Source organism: Malaclemys terrapin, chromosome 15 (assembly GCF_027887155.1).
Source record: "Malaclemys terrapin pileata isolate rMalTer1 chromosome 15, rMalTer1.hap1, whole genome shotgun sequence".
Lineage (NCBI taxonomy): Eukaryota > Metazoa > Chordata > Testudines > Emydidae > Malaclemys > Malaclemys terrapin.
The window spans coordinates 11,703,505-11,730,091 of NC_071519.1; the positions used below are offsets into that span (position 1 = coordinate 11,703,505).

The 26,587-nt window shown below is 50.0% G+C and overlaps 1 protein-coding gene across 5 annotated transcripts; it reads right to left on the bottom strand.

The window, feature by feature from the left end:
• Nucleotides 1-127: 127 nt before the first annotated feature.
• On the bottom strand, nt 128-24,646 carry LOC128823002 (zinc finger protein 436-like). Of its 5 annotated transcripts, none has more exons than XM_054004989.1 (6): nt 24,380-24,646; nt 18,156-18,213; nt 16,079-16,205; nt 7,123-7,227; nt 5,575-6,762; nt 128-2,514 (listed from the first exon to the last, which is right to left on the bottom strand). In XM_054004989.1, the coding sequence occupies exons 1-6, from the start codon at nt 24,634-24,636 to the stop codon at nt 2,483-2,485; spliced, it is 1,767 nt and encodes a 588-aa protein (XP_053860964.1). In that variant the 5' UTR covers nt 24,637-24,646; the 3' UTR covers nt 128-2,482. The 5 variants fall into 5 exon arrangements, with proteins under 5 accessions (XP_053860964.1, XP_053860966.1, XP_053860967.1 ...); XM_054004991.1 differs by lacking the exon at nt 128-2,514 and adding an exon at nt 2,572-2,650; XM_054004992.1 differs by lacking the exon at nt 128-2,514 and adding an exon at nt 19,695-19,768 and having other exon boundaries at nt 4,489-6,762; nt 24,380-24,464.
• Between the last annotated feature and the right edge of the window lie 1,941 nt (nt 24,647-26,587).

Genomic DNA, 26,587 nt, shown 5'->3' on the forward strand with positions numbered 1-26,587 from the left:
AAAAAGAACAGGAGTACTTGTGGCACCTTAGAGACGAACACATTTATTAGAGCATAAGCTTTCGTGGACTACAGCCCACTTCTTCGGATGCATATAGAATGGAACATATATTGAGGAGATATATATACACACATACAGAGAGCATGAACAAGTGGGAGTTGTCTTACCAACTCTGAGAGGCCAATTAAGTAAGAGAAAAAAACTTTTGAAGTGATAATCAAGCTAGCCCAGTACAGACAGTTTGATAAGAAGTGTGAGCATACTTACAAGGGGAGATAGAGTCAATGTTTGTAATGGCTCAGCCATTCCCAGTCCTTATTCAAACCGGAGTTGATTGTGTCTAGTTTGCATATCAATTCCAGCTCAGCAGTCTCTCGTTGGAGTCTGTTTTTGTAGCTTTTCTGTTGTAATATAGCCACCCGCAGGTCTGTCATTGAATGACCAGACAGGTTAAAGTGTTCTCCCACTGGTTTTTGAGTATTTTGATTCCTGATGTCAGATTTGTGTCACCGCAGGGACAATGGCAGGCGGTCATTCTGCAGTGCTGCCCCTGCACCCTGACAGTCTTCCCCCTTTCTCTGTAATTATCAAGTATGGCTATAAAATTCTCGTCAGTTTCCCCCCTTTTCTCTCACAGTATTGCTTTTTTATCTGTTATGCTCAGGTTTTGCCCCCATTTTCTCTCTAATTCTCGAATCTCAGTTTAAAATCGCCTCCGATTTGGGATGTTTTCCCACCCATTTTATCTGCAGCAAATCATTCTTGTGTTGGGGGGAACTCGATGCCCTCAGCCATTCCCCGAATGGGCAGGGGGTTAGTGGGTGCAGAATAAGAGGACCCTGAGATGCGCCTGCCTCTGGGGTGGGGATTGGGTGGCCATTCTCTGCCAGCAACAAGGCATGGAAAGGGCACAAGACAGAAAGGGAGAAGCGTGTCCGTCCCCCCATGGAGACGGCCCAGCCCCAGATTACCGTCTCCCAACTGCTTCCTGCTTCGTCCCTACCCCAGCCCAACCCAGCCCCCTCCTGCCACCAGCGGCTAGTCATGGTCCCAGACCCCCCAGGCTCTCCCGCTTCCCACTGGCTGCATTCACCCTCATCCCATCCCCTGTTAAAGCAGCATTGCCCAGGGCTCCTTGCTGCCGTGTGATTGTCAGCCAAGAGGGAACCATCCCCTTCTGTTGTTTATTGATCATGTCTATATAATGTCTCCCGTCTGTCTCTCAAATTACCGAACATTGATATTGGTGTTTTTCTCTGTGAACAAATATATAGGTTTTCACCCCCGCTTACGCCTTCATTCTAAAATAGTGACATAGCATCCTTTAAAAAATGGCCCCGTTTTTCTCTAATTATCTGTAACTGATCTATTATCCCCTGAGATTTTCCCATCTAATGATATACACCTCTACCGCGATATAACGCTGTCCTCGGGAGCCAAAACATCTTACTGCGTTATAGGTGAAACTGCATTATATTGAACTTGCTTTGATCCGCCGGAGTGCGCAGCCCCCCCTCCCCGAGCACTGCTTTATCGTGTTATATCTGAATTCGTGTTATATTGAGGTAGAGGTGTATTAACATCAGATCTTCTCCGATGTTGCTGTTTTGTCAAATTCTTGATTATTGGTTGAGATAAAGTCCTTGCAAGTTTTTTCCCCCATTTTCTCTCTAATTCCCAAAAATGTAGATGGCGTTCCACTCAACTTTCACCCCTCTACCTCGTTTATCAACTGGGGGATATAAAATTCCTCATTCATTTCCACTTCCCTCTGATTTGGGACAACGAATCTCAAATGCCTTGGCAACAAGGGTACATCAGCATCAGCGTGTCTCTGCCACTGCACGGGCGTCAGCCACTGGTGCCCCTTCTGTTCTCTGGCCTCTCCTATACATGAGGTCAGCCCCAGATGATCTGCTGCTCCCTTGTGGCCCTAAACCCCAACGACTGTCAGGGGAGAGGAGGGAGAGGCTGGGGGCGGAGAGGCGATGGGGAGGGAGAGCACCAGGGTGGTTCAAGGGAGCAGGGCAAGGAATCAGCTGGGAAGGGGAGAAGGGATAATGGCGGGTCCCCAAAAAGTCAAACTGCAGCTGGGTTGGTGGGTTGCCCTAGGGAAAAGTTTGGGACCGATTACTCTGCCCACTGGGCTAACCGTGATATGGTGGGTGCCACCATGCCTGCCTCCTCCCCTGGATGCTGGGGGTGGAATGAGGCAAGTGCCTCCCCCATTCTCGGAAGAAATGACGTAGGCACCTAATCCGGCTGGTTCCCAAGTCTGGTGCTCAGCAGCAGAGATCCACCGCTCTCTGTCTGAGGTTTGGGCTTAGCATTTCCCTGTCATGGGCCTCTCCCCTGGCTAGCTTAGGTGAGAAGCCACCTAGCACGACAGGGTTTGTGGATCCCATTCCAAGGTGCCAATTTCTTCCCCATTCGCTGTACGGGAGCCGCAGTGCCGATCTCTATCCATTCGCTGCACAGGAGCCTAGGCGTCGATCTCTCTGGTGGCACAGGTCTCTGTTAGGAACCAGACACAGACCTGAATCAGAATCTCTGTAAGCTGCACCAGGCGGAGTTTCTGTTAAAAAATAGTGATTTTTCTTCATCTTTCTCATGTTCAACACGGATTTCATTTTCTACTCCTTCGCAGCACCTGCAAAGGATTAGTTCAACACAAACACTACTTCTATTTCCTCCGCATGTTAGGGACATTGTCACGTTATTGATTTGAACTGGGACCATATAGAACATGGCTGCAACCAAAGTCCGGTAGTGGCACCAAATCTTGTATAAAGGGGGTCAAATAGGGTGTCTAAGACAAGGTTATGGTTTGCTGGTTATGATTATGCTGTCTATATGCATATATCATTTTTGTATTTAAAGTTATAAGTATTGGCTCTATACTGTTTGTATTTCAAACACGTGCTATGCTGCTGGGTGACGCCCCAGACAAGTTGGTGTCAGCTCTGCCTAGCCTGATTGATGGCCCATTAAGGACCATTGGCTACACAACTGACCCATTGAGAGAAGGCAGATATGCCTTGTAACTCAGCTAAGTATACAGGGACTGGTCCATGTGACTCCAGACTCCATTTTGCTGTAATTTTCCATAGTAAGGACAAAGAGGTGTTTTTACATCTGGAAAAGACTATAAAAGGCTGATGCCTCATCTCCATCTTGTCTTCAATCCTGCTTCTTACCTCTGGAGGGACTTTGCTACAAACTGAAGCTCTACACAAAGGACTGATGACCTATCCCAGCTGGGGATGTTCCAGAGACTTGATTTGAACCTGCAGTTTATTCCATCGCTGCTACAAGCCTGAACCAAGAACTTTGCCATTGCTGTATGTAATTGATTCCATTTAACCAGTTCTAGCTCTCAGCGATATCTTTTTCCTTTTATGGATAAACCTTTAGATTTTAGATTCTGAAGGATTGGCAACAGCGTGATTTGTGGGTAAGATCTGATTTGTATATTGACCTGGGTCTGGGGCTTGGTCCTTTGGGATCAGGAGAACCTTTTTCTTTTATTGGGGTATTGGTTTTCATAACCATTTGTCCCCATAACGAGTGGCACTGGTGGTGATCCTGGGAAACTGGAGTGTCTAAGGGAATTGCTTGTGTGACTTGTGGTTAGCCAGGGGGTAAGACCGAAGTCCTCTTAGTCTGGCTGGTTTGGTTTGCCTTAGAGGTGGGAAAACCCCAGCCTTGGGCTGTAACTGCCCTGTTTGAGCAATGTGTCCTGAACTGGCACTCTCAGTTGGGTCCCGCCAGAACCAGCATCGTTACAGACATTTCACCAATCAAAATCTTAGCTAGGAGAGATCTGCAGGAGTAACCTCCTGTAAGCCCTGGCTCATAACGTCTTTGGGAACCAACTGCGTGAGCATATTGCAAAACTCCAAGCCACATATGGTGGTACTTTCTTCTGGGGTCACCTGAGATAATATAGGCCTAACGAGCTGAACAATACTGTGATTGCATGCAGTTCCTTCAGTCAGGTGTAGAATTTGGAGTGGGTTGTTGTTTAGCATTTCATAGTGGAGAATTAAAAACACAAATGTTTCCTTGGTAGTATGTCCTATTGGAGTATTCTTGGATTATTCTCCCATGTTGACCGAACTGCATTAGAATCTCCATAGTTGACCGAACGGTCACCATGGAGGGGTGGCGGAAAAGCAAGAATAAAATAAATGACTATTTTTGCCAGATAGCCATTTGTCGCAAAGTCCCCAATAAATCTGAGCTGCATTCCCTCAAACAAAACTATGTAACCAAACGGTCTTTAGGAAAGGGAGAAAAATCCACAACACTGAGAGGAATAAGACGCTTTCCGTTTTATATAAAGTAAAATTCCAGAGCAGATTGTATCTGATGACTCACAGTCAGGACAACGGGTTCACATTGTGTTCAAATGTGTTTTGTTCAGCACTGTCTCCTTTTATTGAGTCATGTTATTTAGCAAAGTTTTAGCATTATCATAGTGGGGGGGGGGGGGGGGGGGAGAGACAGCAAAACTTCTAATCTGCAAACAATCCATACTCAGAAGGAAAAAGCCCAGAAGCTGCTTTGCAAAAGGACAGAGACCGGCATTTAAACTCATAAGCATCAAACTGTGTTTTGGATACATTTGGATTCCTCGTCCGGGTCTGGGACACTTTCCCTCCAGTCCTCATGAGTCTGATTTAGGATCAAGGAAATCAAAGAGCGACTCCCAGGCCAAGTGAGCTGAGAACATGTCATCACGTGACCCTTTGGGAGGTGGAGAGTTTGAAGGTGGAAAAGATAAATTTTACATGGCTCGGACAGAGAGTAACTCTGATGGGAATCCCCCCATCTCCTTCAGCACCACAGAAGCTGAATTGACACGTTCCCCTCTGCCCAGGCTCCTTGTTATAGTTAAATACATTTTAAATGAGGATAAGGGTACCAAACATCACTGCTATTCATCCCAGCTCAGAGCAACGTGACAACAACTGGAAATGAGACCATCGGTCCCCAAAAAAGGGACTCGGTGACTTTAACAATTGCTTTGCAGTGGGAGGAGGAGTATAAATGTGATATAAAGGTTTGTTGAGATTAGGAAAATGACAGAGATTAGGTCAGGTCATGAGGAAACATTCCCTATAACCTGGGCATCTAGACATGGGTCAAGAATAGCTGAGGTAGCTCACGCCTCGAAAAATCACAGTGGAAATGAATATTTTACCTCAATGAAGCTAGCTGAGATAACCCCAGTTTCCCCCATCTGTGTCTGAAGGACATTCCTGGCAGGCAGGACGTACAATCCCATTATTGTTAGAAAGGACCTTGAGCTTCACCCAAAGAAGGCCTAGCTGCAAAAGGCAGAAGTTGGCAACTCCCCTGAGGGACCACCGTGAAGCAAATGGTGCAAACAGCCTTGGAGGTCACTAGATGGGAATTAGCAAAAGTATTCAAGAAAAAAAAAATCTTTCGACAACCATAGACAAGGTCTTAATTATGGCTTATTGCCCTGGCAGATTCTCTGATGATAAGTAAGGGCTGAGCTCTGATGGAAGTTTTTCCTACACTCACTGCATTCATAGGGCCTCTCACCTGTGTGGATTCTCTGATGCGTAACCAGGGCTGAGTTACGTGCGAAGTTTTTCCCGCACTCACTGCATTCATAGGGTCTCTCTCCGCTGTGGATTCTCTGATGGGCAATCAGGGCTGATTTGTCAGTGAAGCTTTTCCCGCACTCACAGCATCCGTAGGGTTTCTCCCCTCTGTGTATTCTCTGATGTGCAATAAGCGCTGAGCTCTGAGTGAAGGTTTTCCCGCACTCACAGCATTCATAGGGTCTCTCTCCTGTGTGGATCCTCTGATGCGTAACAAGGACTGATCTCTTAGTGAAGGTTTTCCCACAGTCACTGCATTTATAGGGTCTTTCTCCTGTGTGGACTCTCTGATGTATAAGAAGGTCTGAGCTTTCAGTGAACGTTTTCCCACATTCACTGCATTCGTACGGTCTCTCCCCCGCATGGATTCTCTGATGTCTTATAAGGGCTGAGCTCCGAGGGAAGTTTTTCCCGCACTCACAGCATTCATATGGTCTCTCTCCCCTGTGGATTCTCTCATGGATAGTAAGGTTTGAGCTCTGAGTGAAGCTTTTCCCGCACTCACTGCATTCATACGGTCTCTCCCCCGTGTGGATTCTCTGATGCGTAATAAGGGCTGAGCTGTTCGTGAAGTTTTTCCCGCACTCACAGCATCCATAGGGTCGCTCCCCTGTGTGGATTCTCTGATGTATCAGAAGGGCTGAACTCTGAGCAAAGCGTTTCCCACACTCACAGCATTCATAGGGTCTTTCTCCCGTGTGAATTCTCTGATGTGTAACGAAGGCTGAGCTCTGAGTGAAGTTTTTCCCACACTCACAGCATTCATAGGGTTTCTCTCCCGTCTGGATTCTCTCATGGTTAATAAGGTCTGAGCATCTACTGATGTTTTCCCCACACTCAGTGCCTGGGTTGTTTCTCTTTCCCCTGAGGATTCTCTGCTGGGCTGGGGTTCCCTTGACATCTTTGTGAGTTTCCCAACAATTAATGGATTTACCCACTTTTTCCTCTGTCTGGTTTCCCGGCTGCTGCTCTGGTCTCTGCTGATGCCCATAACCTTCTCCCTGCTCACAATTCCCAGGCACATTCCCTTTGGCTCTTTGTGATGATGCCCTGTGCAGTTCCACTTGTTCAGTATCTTCCTCTTTAGAATTCTGCTCCCTCGTCTCACTCACCGTCCCATCACCTGCTGGGATAGAGGGAAACCTCAGAAACAGGAATGGAAAAGAGAGAGCAAACCAAAGTCTGTGCTGGAGAGACAGACAGACAGAAAAAATCAGGAACTGAATTTCCCTAAACTTTTCCCCACAGGGATTCAGGAGAGGATCGATTCTGCCTCCACATCCCACCCAAAAACTCATGGGAGAAGGGAGGTCAGGGAGGGAGCTACTGCGAGGTGTCAGTCAGGATGGGTGGGAAGCCAGGAGTGGTATTGGCTGTGAGCATATGACACCTGCTGGACATGGAGAGCTTCCAAGGTCTCTGTAGGGAATCCCAGCTGTTTCCTTCAGGCACGGGCAGTTTTTGAGTTTGTTTAATGATTCCTCACCCGTGCAGATGCTCTCTCTGTCCTCCGAGCCCTGGAGATCTGGGACCAATGGCTCTTCCCCTCGTTCCAGCTGGGAGCTCACATCAGGTCTGGATACTGGGAACCCTGCTCAGGAAGATCAGGGGAATTCATTTGTCACCAAAAAAAAAGTGTCATTATTTTATTGCTTTAAAATGGGCTGGGGATAAAATCCCAGGGCAGCCCCGCAGGTGCTCAGAGGCAGAGGCACCAACGTCCCACGCTCTCGGGGGGGTGTTTCACCCCGCTCCGCCCCAGGCCCTGCCCCCACCCCACCCCTTCCCCTAAGCCCCCACCCACGCCCCACCCCCTCCCCCGCCTCTTCCTGCCTTGCTCCTCCCCTTCCGCCCCAGCGCCTCCTGCACGCCGCTGCACAGCTGATTGTGGTGGGCGGGAGGGCTGGCAGGGAGGGAGAGAAGCTGATCCGCTGGCCTGCTGAGCACCCACTAATTTTTTCCCCTGGGTGCTCCAGCCCCGGAGCACCCACAGAGTCGGCGCCTATGCTCAGATGTGCAGGACCCACTTTTTATGGGCGATTTAGCTACCCCCACCTCCGTCAGGAATGCAGTCAAAGGGGCTCCTAGAACACAGCGATGGTAACTCCGTGTCCCGGAGAGCGAAGGTCCCCTGCAAATGCTTCTTGCTGATCTCAGGGGCCCAGAGAGAAGGAGAGCGCTAGGGAAGCCGGGTCGGGCGAGCGTGGGCTGGTGGGGTGCAGCGTAGCGAGGAATAGGAGGGAGCGGGGATGATACTGAATGCAGGCTGTCAGGAGCAGTAGATGTCAGGAGAGCACATTTTGAGGCAACGGAATCTAGCAAATCAGGTGTAATGGGCGTGGTGGTGGGGGGTGAACATGGAAGGCTGGAGAATTTAGGACCAAACAGACTAATTCCCCTAGAAAAGGAAAATGTGAAAAGTAAGAATCAGGCCACGTGACTTCTGGAGGGACGGACTCAAGGAGCCTGCTGGGAAGAGGGTTTGTGGCTGCTGCAGATGGGGAGGGAGTTTCAAGAAGTCTCACTACCAACCCATGACATCGCCAGGGACACACACACACACTTGGGTCAGGGAAGGGGTTGTGTTGTGGCTGGGAGGAACATAGAACTCAGAAATGGTGCAGCTCTGTCATATTGAGGAACACTGCATGGGGACGGGGCTATTGGGGTGTTTACGGTCGGAATCATGTGGTTTAGTTTAATGGGGCTGTGACAAAGGGGGGATTTTTGTAATATTTTTATGAATCCTGAACATAAGAACATAAGAGCGGCCATACTGGGTCAGACCAAAGGTCCATCCAGCCCAGTATCCTGTCTACCGACAGTGGCCAATGCCAGGTGCCCCAGAGGGAATGAACCTAACAGGTAATGATCAAGTGATCTCTCTCCTGCCATCCATCTCCCCAAATTAAGAAACACAGTAAAAGAACTAAAAAAGAGCCACCACGGCTTAACAACCATGTAAAAGAAGCAGTGAGAGATAAAAAGCCATCTTTTAAAAAGTGGAAGTCAAATCCTAGTGAGGTAAATAGAAAGGAGCAAAAACACTGCCAAATGAAGTGTAAAAATGTAATAAGAAAAGCCAAAGAGGAGTCTGAAGAACGGCTAGCCAAAAACTCCAAAGGTAATAACAAAATGTGTTTTAAGTAAATCAGAAGCAGGAAGCCTTCTAAACAACCAGGGGGGGCCCTGGTGATCGAGATACAAAAAGAGCTTGTGCCTCATTTTCCCCAATGTGCTGCATTGGTCCCTCGTGGTTCGAAAAGGGCTGTTTCCTCTCAGAGCAGGTGAAGAGACATAGACATGGGTCTATTCTGTCTGTTCCTTAGGTTCCATATCAGTGGCGCTTTTGAGAACGCACTGGTAGCTCCAATGACGCAGACACTGACACATAGCAAACAATGAGCAAGAAGGATATGGATTTCCTCACCTCTTAGCAGCGAGGCTGTGACCGAACACACCCCTGGATTCACACCCGACACACTATTGTAAAAATCTGTGTACAAAGTACGCCTTGGGAGGGATCATTTGCAAACTCATAATTTGCTGGTCGTTATTGTCCTGCATTAATAGGAGCATTGCCAGCAGATTGAGGGAAGTAATTATTCTCCTCTATTCGGTACTGGTGAGGCCACATCTGGAGTACTGTGTCCAGTTTTGGGCCCCACACTACAAGAAGGATGTGGACAAATTGGAGAGTCCAGCGGAGGGCAACAAAAATGATGAGGGGGCTGTAGCACATGACATATGAGGAGAGGCTGAGAGAACTGGTATTATTTAGTCTGCAGAAGAGAAGAATGAGGGGGGATTTGATAGCAGCCTTCAACTACCTGAAGGGGGGTTCCAAAGAGGATGGAGCTCGGCTGTTCTCAGTGGTGGCAGATGACAGAACAAGGAGCAATGGTCTCAAGTTGCAGTGGGGGAGGTTTAGGTTGGATATTAGGAAAAACTTTTTCACTAGGAGGGCAGTGAAGCACAGGAATAGGTTCCCTAGGGAGGTGGTGGAATCTCCTTCCTTAGAGGTTTTTAAGGTCAGGCTTGACAAAGCCCTGGCTGGGATAATTTAGTTGGGATTGGCCCTGCTTTGAGCAGGGGATTGGACTAGATACCTCCTGAGGTCCCTTCCAACCCTGATCTTCTATGATTCTATGAACTTGGTAACCTATTCCAGTACTTAATTACTCTTATAGTTGAAAAGTTTTTCCTACTAGCCAACCCAAACCTCCCTTGCTGCACATCAAGCCAATTACTCCTTGTCCTAACCCAGTGGAAGTGGAGAACAATTGATCACTGTCCCCTTTATAACAGTTTTTAACATACTTGAGGACCATTATCAGGTCTTTTCTCAAGATTAAACATTCCCGGTTCTTTCAACCTTTCCTCGTAGGTCACATATGCGGTAGCTTTATAGGTGTTTTCCTCTGCATTTGCGTTTGTCAAGGTCAGAGTAAACGATGTTGCAGTAACTGAGGCAGGAGATGATGAGTGCCCTGAACAAGAATTTCAGCTCTGTGGATGGGTAGGACCAGCCATAGTTTAGGGACATTCAGCAGAAAGAAAATCCAAGATGTAGACATATCATGAGAACATGGAGAGGGGTCAGTGTCAAAGATACGGGCCTGCGCGACAGGCAGGACAGTGATGCTTTCCACAACGAAAGAGAAAAAAGAGATAGTGGGATGGCTGGGGGGGGGGGGGGAATATTAAGAGCTCTGTTTTAGCCATTCTAACTGCTGAGTTTGAGCTGATGGACAGACATTCCAAAGGAGAGGTTAGAGAGACCGGCAGGGATTTTAGTTTGGACAGAAGGAGATGGGTCTGGAGTAGAGAGGTAGATCTGTGAGTCACCAGTTGTATTTGTGTTTGTGGATGAGATTACCCAGAGATTAGGTGTAGAGGAAGAACAGAAGGGGACCAAGGACAGGGTAGTATCCTGTATCAGAGGCCTGGTGTGAGACCTGGGGCCTGAGCTAAAGTAGTGGTAAAGCCCTGCTCATATAAAGCAAAGTTAGTAAAAGTCAGACTGTGAAGAGACATCACAGAACCTGGCAAGAACAGGGTTTCTGCAGTGACCCAGCCACTCCCAGTCCTTATTCAGGCCCAATTTGATGGTGTCCAGTTTGCAAATTAATTCCAGTTCTGCTGTTTCTCGTTGGAGTCTTGTTTTTGAAGATTTTTTTGTTGAAGAATTGCCACTTTTAAGTCTGTTATTGAGTGTCCAGGGAGACTGAAGTGTTCTCCTACTAGTTTTTGAATGTTATAATTCCTGATGTCAGATTTGTGTCCATTTATTCTTTTGCGTAGAGACTGTCTGGTTTGGCCAATGTACATGGCAGAGGGGCATTGCTGGAATATGATGTCATAGATCTGAATAAAGACTGGGAGTGGATGGCTCACTACAAAAACTAATTTCCCCTTGCCGATACTCGCACCTTCTTGTTAACTGTTTGAAATGGGCCACCTTGATTACATTGGCCTCATTAGCACTACAAAAGTGATTTCCACCCCTTCTTGTCAACTGTTGAGAATAGCCCACTTCCACCTTAATTGAATTGGCTCGTTAGCACTGACCCCCCACTTGGTAAGGCAACTCCCAACTTTTCATGTGCTGTGTATGTATACCTGCTACTGTGTGTTCCACTCCATGCATCTGATGAAGTGGGTTTTAGCCCATGAAAGCTTATGCCCAAATAAATTTGTTAGTCTCTAAGGTGCCACAAGGACTCCTCGTTGTTTTTTGCTGATACAGACTAACACGGCTACCACTCTGAAACCTGACTAATCTCCATCCCTTGTCATTTATTTCAGCTGCTCCATGGCACCCAGAGCCTCTATGAGGAAGCAGTATTGAAAAGTTTGGGACTTCAGATCAGCATGTGCCAAACGGACGGGTAAAAGAGAGTGAAGTGCATGTGTGCAGCAACCCTAAGGCCCCGTTAACAGCTGGAGTGTAGGCTTGGGACTTAACTCACCCCCATACTAAACCAGCCTGGGGTGAAACTTAGGGATTTCCCCACTAAAATGAAGGGAAAAAATGCCCTGCTGCTGCTAAGGTGCCCCCATTTCGGGAATTCCCCTAACAAGAGTTATAACACCAAGGGTTGTAAAGTAGAGACACCCAGTTCAGTGGGGAGTTTAGGGAGGAAACAGAAAGGCCCCAAGAACTGGTAAAATAGATTAGATAAGCTCTGACCAGCAAATCTATGGTGACCATCTGCACAGACAAAGAAGGTCACAAAAAAGTTACAATTTGGGCACGAGAGATAGAATGGAAAAAGAGATGAGCAGAGAGGAGACGATATAGGTGCCAGTGCATGACTGGTTAAATTTTGTTACCTAGGGGTATTGAATAATGTGATAGGTTTAGTGAAGTTAAAGGAGGTAGCTATATAATGTAACAATAAAACAATGCTCTTTGGGAACCATCTCTGGATGGCAATTTAACATCAAGCTGCTAGAATCATAGACTATCAGGGTTGGAAGGGACCTCAGGAGGTCCAACCCCCTGCTCAAAGCAGGACCAATCCCCTACTAAATCACTGACCTTGCGTGGCGTGCAAAGGCAGCACCGGCACCCCCAGATGAGAGGATCTTGATTGGCCATTTGGTGAAATTTGTCTGTATATTGGGACTCTGCCCCCCAAAGAGACACTCTGCACCCCATATTCACCATGGTGATATAACTATGACATGTTTTGTACAAAAATATGCCTTGTGAGGTATCATTCTAAAGTCTTAATCTGTTGAACATAAATAGCCTGTTACGTTGTCTGTGCTCTCATTGCATATGAAGTTATAAAGTTTGGCTATGTATGCGCTACTGAAACATGTGAGGTTGGCAACACCCACAAGCAGCCTTTCAGGTACAACAATAAAAAGGCCACACAATGTTGATGGCCTATTGAGGAAATACAAACACTCATAAGGATTACCCCAGGAACTGGGTACCATAGAAACCTCTGAGAGATAGAATCAATCATAGAATATCAGGGTTGGAAGGGACCTCAGGAAGTCATCTAGTCCAATCCCTGCTCAAAGCAGGACCAATCCCCAACTAAATCATCCCAGCCAGGGCTCTGTCAAGCCAGGCCTTAAAAACCTCTACTAACACTACACCATGGGAACTGTTTGACCCAGGTCACAGCAAAAGAGCTTCCCAGCAAGTTGGAAAAAGATATAAAAGGGGGGAGTGACATCATCTCTTGGCCTCACTCCCCACACAAGAAACTCCTGGAAACACCTGAGGATCGAAGACTAAACTGGGAAGTGCTGGTCACAGGGTAGGGGGATTTCTAGCCTGTGTATGGAAGCTTGATGAACTGCTTGTACTATCTAACAGGGTGAGACACTATTTGATAAGCTAGGTCTACACTACGGGGGGGAGGGGGGGGGTCGACCTAAGATACGCAACTTCAGCTACATGAATAGCGTAGCTGAAGTTGCGTATTTTAGGTCGACTTACCTGGCTGTGAGGACGGCGGCGAGTCGACCGCTGCCACTCCCCCGTCGACTCTGCTTCCGCCTCTCGCCACGGTGAATTTCCGGAGTCGACGGCAGAGCGATCAGGGATCGATTTTATCGCGTCTACACTAGTGCAATGGCTGACAGAGCATTCAATGAATACATTGCCGGTGGGTGTCGGTGGAAGTGTGAGCTTGGAGGGCTTTGCAGTTTGTCACAACCTCACAGTGCAAGAGGGAACCCAGATTGGCATGACAGAGGGCTCAGCTGTACCACAGTTCCAGGCTGCACTCGTGGGGGAGGAGGGAGAGACCCATCACAATGAGCAGGGCCGGCTCTACCATTTTTGCCGCCCCAAGCAAAACTGCCGCCCGAACTGCTGAAGCACAAAAAAAAAAGCAAAGCAGAATGCCGCCCCTTAGCATGTGCCGCCCCAGTCACGTGCTTGCTCCACTGGTGCCTGGAGCCGGCCCTGACAGTGAGCGTAAGAGATTTGCTTGGCACATGGATTCTGTGTGTGTTGCTAATAAATAAATGTTTAGAGCATAATTGTCTAAGGTTCTTTCACTGGGAAAAGGTTCTGCAGACCCGTAGAGCCCCAAGCCCCGTGGGGAGGGATGGGTACTTAAATTGACCAGGTTTTCCCTGAGCCCCATGGGTAAAGGTAGGTGCTTTAGACCCCGAGCCCTCGGTAGGGAAAGGGTGGGAGTACCTAAATTGACCGGGTCATGCCTTGAGCCCTCGATAGGGTATAAGAGGGTTGCCCTAATTTTTTGTGGGTAACAAGGGGGTTCCCAGCAGTCTGCTCTCACAGTGGTTGCCTCAGGAGGACATGCTGTGGCCATCGGATCTGAGCCCTACCACTGTTAACTTTCACACAGTGCGTGTTGCGGATTTTTCTCGCATCCTGCATTCTTGGACACTTTGCCCTGATACCAAACATTTCTGAGCTAAGAGCAATATTTTGAAGTGTTCGAACATCCACATGTAGCATTTGGCCTGCTCGCGACGGAAAAGTTTTGCCAACATTGCTCTGTCAGTTAGCTGGGTAGAAAAAAAAAAATCACATCCCTACCGGACATAAGGATGCCATCAAAGCTCGAGTGTACAGACAGTTATACAACAAAAAAATCCATTAAAAACAAGGAAATTAAATGCCCAAAAATGACATTAAAGCAAAGTTATGGTGGCCCAGTGCTGCCTCGTGCCCTTCCAGCACGTGGATGGTGGCTAAACTTAAAACGAGGAAATGAAGGAATGAAACAAAGAGTTTACACACATACCACCCCGACAAAGCTCTCTTACTTTTGCCCTTACCCTCTAGCTCTGAAGCTGGCAATAGCCACTGGCAATAGATCTGGGAAAGTGGTGCAAAGTCTAACGAAATACCAATAGAAGTGGACAACTTTCCATCTCTTGAAGTATGCAAATCAAGCCTGGATGCTGTGATGAAGTGAGAATGTTCTTAATGGTTTCTCTGAATACTGTAGGGGTGCCTCAGTTTCCCCTATGCATTTCTTAAGTATCTAGGTGGTGGGATAAGGGGGTGTGATTGGTGCAGAGCCGTAGAGGGCCAGTGTGATGCTGTCTGCTCAGAGAATGGCCGACATCCCGTCTCCTGGCAACTGATGGCCTGGGCCCCTCCCCTGCAAGGTGCCAATTGAAGGTGTTGGAGAACAAAGGGATCAGGTGACCTCCTGGTCCAGGAAAGAGACAAAGGCAGAGGAGGGGCTGGAGAGTTTCAGTTTGGAGCTGGCTGGGGAAATGGAGAGGGGCCCAGACGGGGTCTGGCCTCCCTGGCCCCAAGATGGACCTGACTCAAGGGTCCTGGTCTCTGTACCTACAAGCTCTGTTTTAGACCGTGTTCCTGTTGTCTAATAAACCTTCAGTTTTCCCGGCTGGCTGTGAGTCACGTCTGACTGCGGAGTTGGGGGGCAGGACCCTCTGGCTGCCCCTGGAACCCGCCCGGGTGACTCGCTGTGGGAAGCGCACGGAGGGGCAGGGGAGGCTGAATGCTCCGAGGTCAGACCCAGGAAGGTGGAAGCTGCTTGCCCTGGAGACAGTCTGCTTGGAGAGAGGAGGCTCCCCCAGAGTCCTGCCTGGCTTCGTAGGGAGCAGTTCCAGAGCATCGCCCGGGGACTCCGTGACAGACGCCTTTCGGGAAGATGATTTAGTCCAACACAAGATATTCATCTCAACACTGCAGTAACTGGATGAATTTCTACAGCCTGTATTATGCAGGATGTAAGGCTAGTGGCCTGATAGTCTATGAAACTATAATAGATACGAGGAAGGACTAAGAGAACATGCCGTGGTTTGTGTTTTCCACAGACAGGAACACCAGCATTTATCTGCCTGCCCCGTAGCTGTGTGCCCTGGGCCAGCTGCAGCTGTAATCGGATGGTGGAGGGAGCAGTTGGAGCAGCCTGGCAGAGCTGTGACCGTGGTATGCAGAGAGGTGCAGGTGACCCCTGAGGGACTGAGTCTGCCTCATGTCAGTGCTGAGTTTGTAGGTTGTGTCAGTGCACAAGGGTGTGACCTTGCCACGGGGATCAGCAGCACTCTGGTGACAGACGCGCTAGGGGTCTCCAGGGCTCAGTGAAGGGTTAGTGAAGGCGATGACTCAGAAGGAATCCTCGGCACAAGGATCCAGGGTGGTAACATTTTATAAGTCTCGGATGGTTTGTGCGGCTCAGCGTTTTGAGGGCTGGCCAGGGGCAGGCAGCTTCTCTTCTTTATGCCAGACCTGAATCAACGTTTTGCCTTAGCCAAGAGAAGACGTTAGACTTTGTGCTGTTCTGCTCCTGGGCTCTGTTCCCAGAGTGTCCTGGGGCAGGGCAGGGCACAGCGCTGGTGTGTGTGTATCACTGGCATGTTGGGGCGTTGCTGAAACAGGGCAGAGTTAAGGTTACATCGCAGGATGTGGTGAACCTTAACTCTTCATTTCCCCTTCTAAGAACCGAGGGGACGGGAATCCTTACCCAGCGAGGTCACATTCTCATAGTTCTCCTGCATGACGTCTCTGTAGAGGGCTCTCTGAGCGGGGTCCAGCAGAGTCCACTCTTCCCTGGTGAAATACACAGCCACCTCCTCAAAGGTCACCGGCCCCTGAAAGAGAAAGAGACCCACACTCAGTACCTGCTGCCCCACTGACAGCCCCATTATTCACCGGGGAGGAGGGTCAATCACACGGTCACTCAGGGAGACAGGCAGGCAGCAGAATCCCACTGTGACCCTGCACTCCATAGGGATATTAATATGATATAATTTGGGTTTGTGTGACTAGACAGTTGGCAACCCTACCTGTTGCTCCTTGAATATTTTCTCTTTGAGGAACTGCCAACTCTCCTAAACACCTTTTTCCCTTCGATTTCTACACATGGGGCCTTACCCACCAGCTCTCTAGGTGCGTTGAACTCTGCTTTTTGGAAGTCCATTGTCCTTATTCTGCTTTCATTCCTTCCTTTCCTTAAAGTCATGACATCTGCCATTTCAAGGTCACTTTCACCCAAATTGTCTTCCACCTTCAGATTCACACCTAGGGCCCTACCAAATTCACCGTCCATTTTGGTCATCATAGGGATTTTAAAAATTGTCAATTTCATGATTTCAGATCTTTAAATCTGAAGTGTCATAGTGATGTAACTGTCGGGGTCCTGACCCCAAAAGGGTTGGGGGAGGGGGATCACAATGTTATTGTAGGGTATTGCCACCCTTACTTCTGCGCTGCTGCTGACGGCGACGCTGCCTTCAGAGCTGGGTGGCCGGAGAGCGGCGGCTGCTGGCCAGGAGCCCGGCTCTGAAGGCAGCACCGCTGCCAGCAGCAGCAGCGCAGAAGTAAGGATGGCGTGGTATTGCCACCCTTCATTCTGCACGGCTGCCTTCAGAACTGGGCCCTCTCTGGTCGCCCAGCTCTGAAGGCAGCAGCGCAGAAGTGAGGGTGGCCTGGTGAGGTGGGGAGAAAGGCTGCCTGCATGTAACTGCACCTGGGTGTGTCCCTACCTGTGTGAATGCTGGTGAAAGTGCAGCGTAGAGAGGGCTTTGCAGCTTGTCACAGAAGTACAGTGTAAAGGGGAGCCCAGGCTGGTGGGTTAGGGGAGCTCAGTGGTACCCCAGTTCCAGGTGGCACCCCGGGGGGAACCCGCCACACTCACCCTCACCTTGCTCAGAGATGCCAGGAGGCATCGGGGTGAGGGGAGAAACAGTGAGAGAGACCATCACCCCTCTGTGACGTTGCACTCCATATGATGTTATGAAAATATGCCAATGAGTGTGAATATGATGTAACTGGGATATGCTTCATGCAAAAGGTACCATTACAAAGCTTATAATCTACTGAGTGTGGTCATCCTATTTGTATGATTGTTTCTTTCTTGTATCTGAAACTAGAAATATGAAATATAACTCTGAGGGCCTATTGTAATTATGCAAAGTGTGGGCCATTAATGGTGGTTTGAAATCTTGATGGTTCCCATTAACCAGGACATTGACTGTGGATGGGTCTGTTTTACTTGCAAGCCTTCTTATGAGTCAGGTCGGAAGAAGGAAGGCTTGGGGTCTCACAGAACATCCAGCAGAGAGAGGGGGGCAGGGGTCTTCACATTCCACACACAGCTACTAGCCAGAGGCTGATACAGCAGATGTAGCCCCCAGGCATGTCAAGGGCCAGCCCCCAGTAGGAATCCCAACACCTCCCTCAATAACAGCAGCTGGGTATATGGAGGGGTGGCATCTCCCCCAGGCCTCACTGGTGGGTGCCCCCTTCATAGCAACCTCTGACTAGAAGGGTCATGGCTCCAGCACTGGGATTGTCATACAGTTTCCTAGCCCTGTTCAGAAGGTTTGTTTCCTGTTCCACAATAGTGCCATTTCCTCCCTCAATCCCCATGGGTCTGTCCCTAGAATCTAGACCCTAAGTTCCAGCAGGTTTGTCACACCCTGTCCCCCTCCCTCTCTCCCACCTCCAGACCAAACTCCTCAGAAGCTCCCACCTCCTAGCTGTCTATTGCCCCTCTCCCTCCAAAAACAACCCACCAGCAACTCCCCCGTAATCCCTACCTGGACGGGCTCCACTGCAGCCATTTCCCTTCCCTGTCCCACGGGAGGCTGGGATGAACTGAAAGAAAACATGGATGTTATTCTGCAGCCTGCCAGGGCAATAAGGGCAACTGGAGAGATTTCAGAACAGGCCTTAGTTCATTTAGTTCAATCTGATGAGGTGCAACAAGGACAAGTGCAGAGTCGTGCACTTAGGAAGGAAGAATCCCATGCACTGCTACAGGCTGGGGACTGAGTGGCTAAGCAGCAGTTTTACAGAAAAGGACCTGGGGATTACAGCAGAAGAGAAGCTGGATACGAGTCAGCAGTGTGCCCTTGTTGCCAAGAAGGCCAAGGGCATATTGGGCTGCATTAGGAGCATTGCCAGCAGATCGAGGGAAGTGATTATTCCCCTCTATTCGGCGCTGGTGAGGCCACACCTGGAGTTTTGCATCCAGTTTTGGTCCCCCCACTACAGAAGGGATGTGGACAAATTGGAGAGAGTCCAGTGGAGGGCAACGAAAATAATCAGGGGGCTGGGGCACATGACTTATGAGGAGAGACTGAGGGAACTGGGATTGTTTAGTCTGCAGAAGAGAAGAATGAGGGGGGATTTGATAGCAGCCTTCAACTACCTGAAAGGGGGTTCCAAAGAGGATGGAGCTCAGCTGTTCTCGGTGGTGGCAGATGACAGAACAAGGAGTAATGGTCTCAAGTTGCAGTGGGGGAGGTTTAGGTTGGATATTAGGAAACACTATTTCACTAAGAGGGTGGTGAAGCACTGGAATGGGTTACCTAGGGAGGTGGTGGAATCTCCTTCCTTAGAGGTGTTTAAGGCCCGGCTTGACAAAGCCCTGGCTGGGATGATTTAGTTGGGGATTGGTCCTGCTTTGAGCAGGGGGTTGGACTAGATGACCTCCTGAGGTCTCTTCCAATCCTGATCTTCTATGATTCTATGATTTCATAGCACGATTCCCCCCAGGTTCTTTCCCCGAAGACAGACGTTCTAGACTCTGCCGGCTTTCAACTTTCCCCCGGACTGCTCAACCCCCAGCTCACCCTCAGGCCCTGACCTCACCCCACCTGTTCCCCCAATTCGCCACCCCTGCCCTGCCTCTTCCCCACCCCCGCCTCTTCCCCACCCAGTTCCACTCCCTCCCTCCCTCCGAGCACACCCCATGCCCTGCTCTCCTTCCTCCCTCCCAGCGCCTCCTGCATGCCGCAAAACAGCTGACCTGCAGTGGGCGGGAGATGCTGGGGTAGGGGGGAGCTGATCGGCAGGGCCGCCGGCGGGTGGGAGGCAGTGTGGGGGAAGGGGATAAATGGCTGCCATAACATAAGAACAGCCGCACTGGGTCAGACCAAAGGTCCATCTAGCCCAGTATCCTGTCTACCGACAGTGGTCAATGCCAGGTGCCCCAGAGGGAATGAACAGAACAGGGAATCATCCAGTGATCCATTCCCTGTCGCCCATTCCCAGCTGGCAAACAGAGGATAGGGACCCCATCCCTGCCCATTCTGGCTAATAGCCACTGATTGACCTGTCCTCCATGAACTTACCTAGTTCTTTTTTGAACCCTGTTCTTGTCTTGGCCTTCACAACATCCTCTAACAGTCTGTGTGTAGACATACCACTAGTGAGGGACATAAAAGGCAATAAGATAAGGGTTCTCAGAGCAAGAGAACAGTGAAAGAAAGTGTAGGTCCTCTACTTAGTAGGGAAGGAGAGCGAATAACAGATGGCATCAAGAAGACTGAGGTGTTTAATGCCAATTGTTTAGCCTTCACTAAAAAGATTAATTGTAACCAGATACTTAAAACAATTATAAACAATGAGGGAGAGGGAACAGAAACCAGAATAGGGAAAGAACTGATTTAAAAATACTTAAGGAAGTTAGATGTATTCAAGCCAGCAGGGCTTGATGAAATTCATCCTAGGGTATTCTTAGCTGAAGCAATCTCAGAACCATTAGCAATTATCTTCAAGAACTTATGGAGGACAGGTGAGGTCCCAAAGGACCTATGTATCTATCTTCAAAAAGGGGAAGAAAGAGGATGTGGAGAAATAAAGACCATCAAGCCTTACTTCGATACCTGGAATGATACTGGAACAAATCAATTTGTAAGCACTTAAATGATAGTAGGATGACAAACTATAATGAGCATTTATTTGTCAAGAACACCATTTTTCCTTCTCTGATAGGGTTATTGACCTCATGGATAAGAGGGATGCTGTAGATGCGATATATCTTGATTTTAGTAAAGTCTTTTGATACAGTCCCACATGACATTCTAATAAGTATACTAGGAAAATGGTCTAGATGAAATTACGATAAGATCGATAAGATAAGAAGTATTTCTTCACACAACACACAGTCAACCTGTGGAACTCCTTGCCGGAGGATGTTGTGAAGACCAAGACCATAACAAGGTTCAAAAAAGAACTAGATAAATTCATGGCGGATAGGTTCATCAATGGGTATTAGCCAGGATGGGCAGGGATGGTGTCCCTAGCCTCTGTTTGCCAGAGGCTGGGAATGAGCAACAGGGGATGGATCACTTGATCATTACCTGTTTTGTTCATTCCCTCTGGGACACCTGGCATTGGCCACTGTTGGTAGACAGGATACTGGGCTAGATGGACCCAGTAGGGCCATTCTTATACTGGCACTAGAAAAGGTTCAGAGAAGGGCAACTAAAATGATTAGGGGTTTGGAACGGACCCCATATGAGGAGAGATTAAAGAGACTAGGTCTTTTCAGCTTGGAAAAGAGGAGTCTAAGGGGGGATATGATAGAGGTATATAAAATCATGAGTGATGTGGAGAAAGTAGATAAGAAAAAGTTATTTACTTATTCCCATAATACAAGAACTAGGGGCCACCAAATGAAATTAATGGGCAGCAGGTTTAAAACAAATAAAAGGAAGTTCTTCTTCACACAGTGCACACTCAACCTGTGGAACTCCTTGCCTGAGGAGGTTGTGAAGACTAGGAGTATAACAGGGTTTAAAAGAGAACTGGATACATTCATGGAAGTTAAGTCCATTAATGCCTATTAGCCAGGATGGGTAAGGAATGGTGTCCTTAGCCTCTGTGTGTCAGAGCGTGGAGATGGACGGCAGGAGAGAGATCACTTGATCATTATCTGTTAGGTTCACTCCCTCTGGGGCACCTGGCATTGGCCACTGTCGGAAGATGGGATACTGGGCTGGATGGACCTTTGGTCTGACCCAGTAGGGCCGTTCTTACGTTCTTATGTTAAGATGGGTGCACCATTTGTTGGAAGACCATACTCACAGAGTAATTATTGATGGTTCACTGTCAAACGGGGAGGTCATATCTAGTGGGGCTCCACAGGGGTCAGTGCTGGGTCTGGTACCATTCAAAATTTTCATGAATGACTTGGACAATGGATTGGATACTTATAAAAATTGCAGCTAACACCATGCTGGGAGGGGCTGGGAGTTCTTTGGGGGGCAGGATTAGAATTCAAAACCATGTTGACACATTGTAGAATTGGTCTGAAATCAACATGATGCAATTCAGTAAAGAGAAGTGGAAACTGCTGCAAATGCGCAACTACAAAATGGGGAACACAACTGACGAGCCTGAAAAGGCTCTGGGGGTTATGGTGGATCACAAATTAAATCTAGGTCGAACATATGACTGTTGCAAAAAAGGCTAGTTCGGTACTGGAATAGGTTATCAAGGGAGACTGTGAAATCCTCACCATTGGTGGTTTTTAAGAGCAGGTTGGACACACACATGCAGGGATGGTCTAGTTTTCCTTGATCCCACCTCAGTGCAGGGGGCTGGACTAAGTGACCTCTCGAGGTTCATTCCAGCCCGACATTTCTATGATTCTACGCTGGGAAAATGCTTGGTCACTTTATTACAGAACAGACCCGACCCCTCTCACCAGGACTGTAAACTTGAGGGTTGTATCCTATGACTGGAGAATTGCTAATATAGTCCCTATTTTTAAGAAAGGGGTCGGGGGAGGGAAAGTGATCCAGGAAACTTCAGGCCTGTGAGTTTGACCTCCATTGTATGCAAGGTCTTGGAATAAATTTTGAGAGAGAAAGTAGATAAGGACATGGAGGTAAGTGGTAATTGGGATAAAATACAACATGGTTTTATGAAAGATAGATCTAGGGCAACCTATGGCACGAGTTGATTTTCAGTGGCACTCACACTGCCCGGGTCCTGGCCAACGGTCTGGGGGGCTCTGCATTTTAATTTAATTTTAAATGAAGCTTCTTAAACATTTTAAAAACTTTATTTACTTTACATACAACAATAGTTTAGTTATATATTATAGACATATAGAAAGAGACCTTCTAAAAATGTTAAAATGTATGACTGGCACGAGAAACCTTAAATTAGAGTGAATAAATGAAGACTCGGCACCCCACTTCTGAAAGGTTGCTGATCCCTGATCTAGGGTGACCAGACAGCAAGTGTGAAAAATCAGGACAAGGGGTGGGGGGTAATAGGAGCCTATATAAGAAAAAGACCCAAAACTCGGGACATCTGGTCACTCTAGATAGATCATGCCAGACCAAACTGATCTCCTTCTTGGAGAAGGTCACTGATTTTTTAGACAAAGGAAATACAGTTGATCTAATATACCTGGATGCCAGTAAGGCATTTGCTACAGTTCCACATGGGAAACTATTCATTAAAATGGAGGAGATGGGGATTAATATGAGAATTGAAAGGTGGATAAGGACCTGCTTAAAGGGGAGACTACAAAGGGTCATAGTGAATGGTGAGTCGTCAGGCTGGAGGGAGGTTACTAGTGGAGTTCCTCAGGGATCGATCTTGGGACCAATCTTATTCCACATTTTTATTAGTGACCTTGGCCAGAGGCGCCAACTTTTTGAGTTCCCGGGGGTGTGTGCTCGACTTTGCTCCGCCCCAGGTCCTGCCCCCACTCCACCCCTTCCCCCAAGACCCCACCTCGCCCACCTCTTCCTGCCTCAACTGACTGGGGGGGCTGGCCAGCCCCAGAGCACCCAGAGTCAGAGCCTATGACCTTGGGACAAAAAGTGGGAGTGCGTTAACAGAACTTGCAGATGACACAAAGCTGGGAGGGACTGCCAGTACAGAGGAGGACTGGAATATCACACAAGACCTGGATGACCTTGAAAACTGGAAATGGGATGAAATTTAATAGTGCAACGTGCAAGGTCATGCACGTAGGGACTAACAAGAGTTTTTTGTTATAAGCTGGGGACGTATCAGACGGAAGCAACAGAGGAGGAGAAAGACCTGATTGTATTGGTTGATCACAGGGTGACTGTGAGCCACCAATGTGAGGTAGGCATGAAAAAGGCAAATGCAGTCGGAGGATGCATCAGGCGAGATATTGCCAGTAAAGATAGGGAAGTGTTAGTACCATTATTAAGGCTACGATTTTGTCATGAATATTTTTAGTCAACGTCAGGGTCAGGTCACAGTCAATTAACAAAAATTCACGGAAGCTGTGACCTGTCCCTGACATTGACTAAAAACAACCCTGACAAGCTGGAGATGGAGAAGGGTCCAGCACACTGCCTGCACACTGCCTCCACCCCCGACAACGGCTGGAAGTTGAGGGGACCCACCACCCTGTGGGGCTGGGAGCTAGGGTGGGGGGCTGCCACCTTGCAGGCTGGGAGCTGGGAGGGGTCCCCCACCACGTGTGGCGGCTGGTCAGCTATGGGCCCCCCAATGTCACGGAGGTCTCAGGGATGGGAGAGCCGCTTGTGGGGAAGCTGCTGGTGAGTTCCCTTCCCCCCCGCACACGAGCCTCAACATTTGTACCACGGACAATGTGCGGACACGTTGCCGACCCCTGAATAGGAGAGAAACACACCCCCCCCCCGGATCTGAAGGGATTTTATCTCCACATTAAAGAGAAGGGGAGAGAAGGGCTTGCCTAGGACTGGTCCATACACACATATAGGCCTGAAGCCCAGCTCTGGGTCCAGCTTGTCTCTCTCCCCAGCACAAGCTGGGCCAGAAAAAGGGGGTGCCCCCCCCCCACACACACACTCCTTCCCTCTCCAATCAGCAGCACTGGGTCCTCCACCACCTCCGGCTTCTTTTTCATCACTTCCCTCCCCGCCACCTCCCTCCCTTTGGCCCCTGACCGGAGCTGAGCCCCGGGGGCTGTGGGATCTGAAGACCCCCCCCCCAGCTCTTTGCAAAGAGAGACACTTTCCTGCCCCCCCCTCCCCCCAGCATTTCTGTCACTCACCTGCAGCCTCTGGCTCCGGGGCTGCCCCAGGGGGCGGCTCCCCGCTGGAGAAAGTCCCCCCCCGCCGGGCAGGGAGGGGTTAATGCCCCCCCCAGCACACACACGGATCCCCGGGGGAGCAGCGGCTTGTATTGCACCGCCCGGAGCTGCCCCCCCCTTGTTTCTGTGCTTTGTTTTCCCTGCTTCCGCCCCGGCTGCTCCAGCCCCTTCCTGGGCCGAGCCCCGCAGCTCCACCCCGGGCTGCAGCCGCGCTGCATGGGGACGGGACCAGCCCCGGTCCCCGCCCCCGCGGGTCCCACCGGCAGCCCCACAGCCGCTGCACTGGTCCCTGTGAGGGGGAGGGTCCATGGGGGTGTCAGTGTGAGGGGGAGGGGCTGTGAGCGGGAGGGTTATGGGGTGTCTCTGTGAGGGGGAGGGTCAATGGGGTGTCAGTGTGAGGGGGAGGGGCTGTGAGGGGGAGGGTTCTGGGGTGTCTCTGTGAGGGGGAGGGTCAATGGGGGTGTCAGTGTGAGGGGGAGGGGCTGTGAGGGGGAGGGTTCTGGGGTGTCTCTGTGAGGGGGAGGGTCAATGGGGTGTCAGTGTGAGGGGGAGGGGCTGTGAGGGGGAGGGTTCTGGGGTGTCTCTGTGAGGGGGAGGGTCAATGGGGGTGTCAGTGTGAGGGGGAGGGGCTGTGAGGGGGAGGGTTCTGGGGTGTCTCTGTGAGGGGGAGGGTCAATGGGGGTGTCAGTGTGAGGGGGAGGGGCTGTGAGGGGGAGGGTTCTGGGGTGTCTCTGTGAGGGGGAGGGTCAATGGGGGTGTCAGTGTGAGGGGGAGGGGCTGTGAGGGGGAGGGTTCTGGGGTGTCTCTGTGAGGGGGAGGGTCAATGGGGTGTCAGTGTGAGGGGGAGGGGCTGTGAGGGGGAGGGTTCTGGGGTGTCTCTGTGAGGGGGAGGGTCAATGGGGGTGTCAGTGTGAGGGGGAGGGGCTGTGAGGGGGAGGGTTCTGGGGTGTCTCTGTGAGGGGGAGGGTCAATGGGGGTGTCAGTGTGAGGGGGAGGGGCTGTGAGGGGGAGGGTTCTGGGGTGTCTCTGTGAGGGGGAGGGTCAATGGGGGTGTCAGTGTGAGGGGGAGGGGCTGTGAGGGGGAGGGTTCTGGGGTGTCTCTGTGAGGGGGAGGGTCAATGGGGGTGTCAGTGTGAGGGGGAGGGGCTGTGAGGGGGAGGGTTCTGGGGTGTCTCTGTGAGGGGGAGGGTCCATGGGGGTGTCAGTGTAAGGGGGAGGGGCTGTGAGGGGGGGGTTCTGGGGTGTCTCTGTGAGGGGGAGGGTCAATGGGGGTGTCAGTGTGAGGGGGAGGGGCTGTGAGGGGGAGGGTTCTGGGGTGTCTCTGTGAGGGGGAGGGTCCATGGGGGTGTCAGTGTAAGGGGGAGGGGCTGTGAGGGGGGGGTTCTGGGGTGTCTCTGTGAGGGGGAGGGTCAATGGGGGTGTCAGTGTGAGGGGGAGGGGCTGTGAGGGGAAGGGTTCTGGGGTGTCTCTGTGAGGGGGAGGGTCCATGGGGGTGTCAGTGTGAGGGGAAGGGCTGTGTGGGGGAGGGTTATGGGGTGTCTCTGTGAGGGGAGGGGTGGGGGTGAGGGTTCTGGGGTGTCTCCGGGAGGGGATGGGGCTGTGAGGGGAGGATCCATGGAGGTGTCAGTGTGAGGGGGAGGGGCTGTGAGGGGAAGGGTTCTGGGGTGTCTCTGTGAGGGGCTGTGAGAAGGAAGGTCATGGGCTTTCAGGGCACTGCAGAGCCCAGCATGGAGCTGCCACCCTGACGGAGTGTCTGGGAGTCACAAAGGGGTGTTGTGAGGTCACTGCCCCGTCTGGCCTGGGGTGGGGCAGGGCCCCCCAGAAAGCCCTGGCGGGACTCAGCCCTGGGGGGAGTCACTGGCTGTGGAAAAGTGTCTGACAGAAGAAGGACTTGATGCTTTAGGAAAGTCTGGGTGCATTGGATGGGGTAGGAGGGTTTTGGCAATAGGTCTGCAGTACGGCCAACCCCAAACATTCCAAACTCACGAGATTGGCTTTAAAATCATGAGATGACATAAAAATAATCGCTTTGGGGGGGTCTTTTTATTTGCCTTCTGCTTGTGGAGCTGTTAGCGTGCACTGGGGTCCCGGTCGGTAGCTTTCTACACAGCCAGGAGGGCTCGAAACTTACTTTTTCTTGGAGACTGAAGGCTGAAACCATCACAGAGC